Source organism: Parus major, chromosome 26 (genome assembly GCF_001522545.3).
Source record: "Parus major isolate Abel chromosome 26, Parus_major1.1, whole genome shotgun sequence".
NCBI lineage: Eukaryota > Metazoa > Chordata > Aves > Passeriformes > Paridae > Parus > Parus major.
In genome coordinates, this window is record NC_031795.1 from 1,609,683 (window position 1) to 1,616,294 (window position 6,612).

General features: G+C 65.9%; 1 protein-coding gene across 1 annotated transcript; it reads right to left on the bottom strand.

Moving 5' to 3' along the window:
• Positions 1–961: 961 nt before the first annotated feature.
• AMIGO1 (adhesion molecule with Ig like domain 1) lies at positions 962–5,272 on the bottom strand. The gene has a single exon (XM_015650366.3). It carries the CDS (start codon positions 3,984–3,986, stop codon positions 2,496–2,498), a length of 1,491 nt encoding a protein of 496 aa, XP_015505852.1. The 5' UTR covers positions 3,987–5,272; the 3' UTR covers positions 962–2,495.
• Positions 5,273–6,612: the final 1,340 nt, after the last annotated feature.

Sequence of the window (6,612 nt, forward strand, 5' to 3'; positions counted from 1 at the left end):
GTTTGGGGGGCTGTGGAGGGTTCCTGGGGGGTACTGGGGAGCAGAGGGGGTCTTTGGGTTGCTGGGGGTGATGTGGGGCTGGGCAGGGGTTCATAAGGGTTTTTAGGAGGCTGAGGGGTCATTGGGGTGCTGGGGAGCTTACTGGGGACTCTAGGGGGTCTTTGGGGTGCTGCAGGGTGGGCAGGGCCCCATAAGGGTCTTTGGGGGGCTGGCAGTTGGTCAGTGGGGTCACTGAGATTCTGGGAGCTCGCTGGGGGGCTGGGTGGTGGTAAATGAGGTCATTGGGGTGATGGGGAGGCCCAGTGAAGTCGTTGGGTGGGGGCATACTGGGGACCACAGGAGGTTTTTGGGGTGCTCGGGGGGCAGGTGGGGGCTCACAGGGGTGAGTGAGGTTCATTGGGGTACTGGGAGGGACCCCGAGAGGGTCTTTGGGGACTGGGGGGGCAGTGGGGTCATTGAGGGGCTGGGGAGATCAGTGAATTGCTCAGAGTGAATTGCTCAGTACGGTGGGGAGGTCCTGGGGCCATGGAGGGGTTATCAGGGTGCTGGAAGGGCTAAAGGGGAGGTGCTGGGGAGCACAGGGGGTCTCTGGGGGGACCATAAGGGTCACTGAGGGGCTAGGGGTGTCAGTCAGGTCAGTGGGGTGCTGGGGGGATCACTGGAGTGGGGGTGGGCACGGAGCTGGCCACAGGGGGGCTGCCCTGAACCCCCCTCCCAGCACAGAGGGTCGGGGTCAGAGGGACCCTGGGGTGACCGGGGTGCCTCCCCTCCTCCCCCACCCCCCTGCTCCCCCACCTCAGCCCTTGCACCCCAGATGGAGGCTGGGGAGGGCAGCAGAGCCCCCTACTCACCCCGAGGTGTCCCACAGCAGTGTCACCCTGTCCTCAGCCCAGCCCAAAAAGGGATCCCACCTTGGGGACACCCCTTGGAGTCCCCCAGAACCGGGTGAAGGTTGCACAGGCACGAGGGAAACACGTTTATTTTGGCCAAGGCATCGGCGGGCATTGCCCAGTGCAGGGGGGAACGTCCAGGGTGGGGGCACAGGAGACACAGGCTGGGCTGGCATGGGGGGGCACCGCCTTTTTGGGGTGCTGGAGCCCCCGGGTCCCACCCCCTGTGGGGGAGGGGCTCTGTTTGCAGCTGTGGGTTGCAGGGGGGCTCAGGAGGGTGTTGGGGGTTCCCCAGGGGGTTGACACTCCCCCGGTGTCCCCCCGGGGGTGGCACATGCTCCCCGGGGGACTCATGCTTGGCCATGCACATGCCAAGGGGGGCCGGGGCTGCAGGGAGGGGGGTTCTGCCTGGTGCTGCCGTTCCTGGGGGCTCACAGCTGCCACTGTCGCTGTCCTTCAGTCCTCACTCAGAGCCCGGTGGGGCTGATGCCCTGCACTTGGTGGCCACGTTGTCCTCACAGACTTGTCCCTGTGGTCCTGCAGTGACCTCGGCGGGGGCCAGCAGTGATGCTCAGTCCTGAGGGGCAATGGTGACACCCCCAAAAACGAGGGACACGGTGGTGGGAGTGTGATCATCCCTCCTGCCCAGGGACAGGTCACAGCAGGAGACTGTCCCCGTGGTGAGTCCCCTCACACCCTCGTCCACTGCTGTCCCCCGGTGACCTTGGCAGGGGCCAGGGACAATGCTCAGTCCTGGTGGGATCCCCAAAAGCTGGGGACACGGTGATGGGGGTCCAGCCACCCCTCCTGCCTGGGGACACCTTGCAGTGGCAGAGGGAACACGGGATGTCCCTGGGGACTCCCCATGCCCTGTCCCCTCACACCCTTGTCCCTCACAGTCCCCCAGCAATCTCGGCAGGGTCCAGGGATGACGCTCAGTCCTGAGGGGTGATGGTGGGACCCCCCAAAAGCTGGGATATGGTGGTGGGGGTCTGGCCACCCCTCCTGCCGGGTGACAGGCTGCAGTGGGGGACTGCCCCACGGTGTGTCCTTGTCCCCTGCACTCATGCAGTGACCTCGGTGGGGGCCAGCAGTGATGCTCCGTCCTGGGGGGCAGTGCTGTTGCCCCCCAAGTTGGGGACATGGCAGTAGGAGCCCAGCCACTCCTGGCCATGGCATGTCCATGGGGAACAGGTCACAGCAGCAGTAGGAACACAGGGTGTCCCGGTGGACTGTCCCCATGGTGTGTCCCCTCACACCCCTGTCCCTCACTGTGATCTCAGTGGGGGTGTGGGACGGTGCTCGGTCCTGGGGGATGATGATGGGACCCCCAAAAGCCGGTGGGGGTCCAGCCACCTCTCCTGCCCTGGGACAGGTCACGGTGGGAGACTGTCCCCAAAGCGTGTGTCACATCTTTGTCCCTCACTGTCCCATGGTGTCAGAGACCTCGGCGGGGGCCGGCAGCGATGCTCAGTCCTGGGGTGTGATGGCGTGACCCCCCAAGCTGGGGACACGGCAGTGGGGGTCTGGCCACCCCTCCTGCCCAGGGACAGCTTGCAGTGGCCGACAGGGGGTGTCCCTGGGGACTGTCCCCACAGTGTCCCCTCACACCACGATGGGCGTGTCGGAGAAGACGGAACTCACCGAGTCTGGATCCGACACCTTCCTCTGCGCCTTGGGGCCCTGCCGGGCGGGCAGCGGGGAGCTCCCCCCACCCTTGAACCTGCCGTTCTGCCCTGTGCCGCCGCCGGAGGCCATGTGGGATCCGCAGGGCTCCCCGGTGCCCCCGGCGTGGTTCGGGGTGGTGCTCAGCACCGAGGAGTTGATGCTGTCGTCGCGCGGTGCCGGCGGCTTCTCGGTGCCCCGGCAGCAGCAGCAGCGGCACGGGGTGAGGTACAGGTAGATGAGCACCAGCACCACGCTCAGGATGCAGCCCACCAGAGTGGTGTAGGCCGTGTTCAGGGTGTCGTGCGGGCCGTGCAGGGTGAAGTTGTGCACCAGCAGCTCCACGTAGAGGGTCTCGTTGAGGAGGGGTCCGGCCACCCAGCAGGAGTAAGTGCCGGCATCCTCGGGGCGCAGCGCCCGCAGCTGAAGGCTGCCGTTGGCCAGCAGGACCACGCTGCCGTTGCCCCCGTCCCCCAGCACCCGCTCCCCGCCCGGTGTCACCCAGTGGCGGCTGCGCACACCCTGCCACCGGCTGTCACAGCCCAGCGTCACCGTGTCCCCGAGGTGCGCCTCCAGCACGGCCTCCCGGGCCTTGCTGCAGTTGAGAGGCTGCTTGCCCGCCAGGTCCAGGATCTTGACGTGAGTGGCAGCTCCGGGCAGGGAGCAGCGCAGCTCATCCTGGAAATCCTCCACGGCGCTGAGGTGGCGGCGGCGGCCGCGGTCCAGCAGCTGGAAGAGCGGGCAGTCGCAGGCCAGGGGGTTGTTGTGCAGGTAGAGGCGGTCGCGCAGCCAGGCGGGCAGCGCCTGCAGCTCTCCCGCGGGCACGGCCCGCAGCCGGTTGGCCGACAGGTCCAGCAGCGCCAGCTGCGGCAGCCGGGTGCCCTCCCGGAGCAGCTCCAGCGGGAAGCGGGCGATGCGGTTCTGTCCCAGGTAGAGCTTGCGCAGCCGGCCCAGGTTCTCGAAGGCCGTGCGATCCACCGTGGCGATCTCGTTGTTGTACAGCAGCAGCACCTCCAGCTCGCCCAGGTCGCTGAACAGGTTCTCGTCCAGCGTCCGCAGGCGGTTGGAGGACAGGTCGAGGTGGCGCAGGCGCGGCACGTGGGTGAAGGCCTCGGTGGACACGAAGGCCAGCCCGTTGTGGCTCAGCAGCAGCGCGTGCAGGTGTGGCAGCCGTGCCGGAGCCCAGTCCGCGCGCAGCCGGGTCACGTTGTTGTGACTCAAGTCCAGCACGGCGGTGAAGCGCGGCAGCGGAGCCGGCACCGCGCTCAGGTTGGCCTGAGAGCAGCTCAGCAGGTTGGAGGCGCAGACGCAGCGCGGGGGGCAGCTCCCTCCCGCAGACCCCCATGGGGACAGCAGGGACAGCGCCAGCAGCAGGGACAGCGGCCCCATGGGGACACGCACGGCCACGCTCGGGGCACGGGATGGTGGCATGGTGGGGACACGCGGCGTGGAGAGCGGGGAAAGGCTTCAGTTACATGGTGTCACGGTGTGGAGTGGCTTGGTCACCCAGTGTCACAACACGGGGTGGCTTCGGTCACGCAGAGTCACAGCAGGTGCAGGCTCAGGGCTCACCGGTGCTACGGTCCAGGGTGGCTTTCAGTGACAGTGTCACAGCAGGCTCCAGGCTGAGGGCTCACCAGGGGTCATGGTGCAAAGTGGCTTGGTCCCTTGGTATCACAGCCCAAGGTGGCTTTGGTCACCCGGTGGCAGGTGCCAGGCTGATCGCTTGTCACAGTCCGGGGTGGCTTTGGTGTGCCAGTGTCACAGCACGTGCCAGGCTCAGGGCTCACCCAAGAGTCACGGCACAGGGCGGTTTGGTCACCCAGTGTCACAGCATGTGCCAGGCTCAGGGCTCAGCCAATGTCACCAGTCCAGGATGGCTGCAGTGACACGGTGTCACGGCATGCTCTGGGCTCAGGGCTCAGCCGGTGTCACAGCACATGCCGATCTGGCTGCTCACCCGGTGCCATGGTGCGGGGTGCTTGGTGTCACAGCGTTCCGGGGCTGTCACCAAGTGCCCTGGTGTGCACCCAGAGTCACTGCCTGCGGTAGCTGTGGTCCCCCAGTGTCACAGGGTGTCCATGGGTCACTGCCCACCCAGGTCACGGTGTGGGGTGGCTTTGTCTCCGCTGTCACGACATGTCCCCTCTGTCACGGCCCAGGGCTCCTGCCTGCTCCCCCCGGGCAGGATCCGCCGCCCCCCCGGTCCCGGCCGTGCTGCGGACGGAGCGGCGGAGGATGCTCCCTCCCTCCCTTCCTCCCCCTCTTCCTCCCGGGGCGTTAGCGGGGCTGGGCTCGGGCCTGGACCGGGGATGGGGTCGGAGCGTTACCGGGCCCGGTGCGGCGGCGACCGGGCAGGGCCGGGCGAACCGAACCGAACAGAGTCAAGCGGAGCCGAACCGAGAGAATTCCAGCGGAGCCGAACCGAGCCGAGAGAAGCCGAACCGAGACGAGCTGAGACGAGCGAGGCCGAAGGAAGCCGAGCGGGCCGCACCGAACGGAGCCGGGCCGAACCGGGCCGGCCCGAACCTCCCCGAGCTCAACCGAGCCCGGCCCGAACGCAGCCGAACCTTCCCGATTCTCGCCGACCTGAGCCGAGCGGAGCCGAGCCCGGCCCGAACGCAGCCGAACGGTTCCGACCCGGCCCGAACGCAGCCGAACGGTTCCGACCCGGCCCGAACGCGGCCGAACCGCCCCGATCCGCCCCGGGACGGGGTCTGGGGCGGGCCCGGCGCTCACGGCGCGTTCCCATTGGCTGCGGCCGCTCGGCGCTCCGCCAATGGCGGCAGAGCACGGATTAACCCGCAGAGCCCCGGCACGGCCCCGGCCCCTGCCCAGCCCGGCCAGCGCCCAACCCGCGCTCATTTCCCTCCCAAACCTCGTCCCCATCCCGATCCCATCCTTATCCTCATCTCCCTCTCCCTCCCCAGATTGTTCCCCACCCCCATCCTTATGCCCCTCTTTATTCCCATCCCTATTCTGTATCCCTCATCCTTATCCTCCTCCCTATCCCTGTCCCCTTCTCCATCATCCAAATCCCATACCCCCATCTCTATCCTCACACTTATCTCTCCCCTATCCCCATCCTCATTTCCATCTCTGGCCTCTATCCCCATCATTCCCCTTCCATTCCTGTCCTCATCCTCTTCCCCATCTCCCATTCCCATTCTCTCCCCATTCTCATTCTCATCCCTGTCCTCTGTCCCCATCCCCATCATCCCCATCCCATCCCTGTTCTCCTCCCCATTTCCACTTCATCCAGTCCAATCCAGTCCCATCCCAGTTCCCATTCTCATCCCCATCCTTGTCCTCATCCCCATCCTCTATCCCCATCCTCATCCCCATTCCCTCTCCTCTTCCCCAACCCCTCCATCCCATCTCACCCCATCCTCATCCCCATCCCATCCCATGTCAGCCCCAGCTCCATCTACATTCCCAGCCCCATCCCACTCCTGACAGCACAGCCCCACACTCCCCATTCCCCCCCTAAATGCTGTCCCCATCCCACAGCCTCACCCACGGCCCCTTGGACAGAGGGGACTGTCCCAGGGCCCCCCCGAGGGCATTCCTGGGTGTCACAGCCCCAGCCAGCAGGGAGCCCCGCACCCTCCACGAGTGGCTCTGCCTCCCGCTGGTATTTTTAGATCCAAACATTCGTGCCGGATTTTGGGTCCAAAATTAGAGGGAAAAGAGCTGGAACAAACCATGCTGGGATGATGCAGCTTTTTATTGCGAAGGGGGGCAGGGATTAAAAGGAACCCCTGGAATACAGAACAGGATGTCCTCAGGGTGCCCCTCACCCTGTTCCCTTCACCCGAACTCCCCCCTCAGACTGGGTGCCCCCCTTAATCAGAAAGATAATTTTGTCCTTGGATCGTCCTTATTTTCCCAGTTTTAATCTGAGATTTAATCCCTGCCCAGCCTTCCCAACACCCAGACGCACCCACACCCTGCCATCCCCAGCCCGCGGGGCTTTGGGTGTCCCAGGGGACAGCAGGATTGGTCCTGGGTGCGTGTGACAGATGGGAGCACACGTGTGTCAGCACACACAGACACA

What these genes read in the sequence shown, in the direction of transcription:
- AMIGO1 (XM_015650366.3), bottom strand. Translation starts at nt 3,986, where the DNA reads ATGCCACCATCCCGTGCCCCGAGCGTGGCCGTGCGTGTCCCCATGGGG.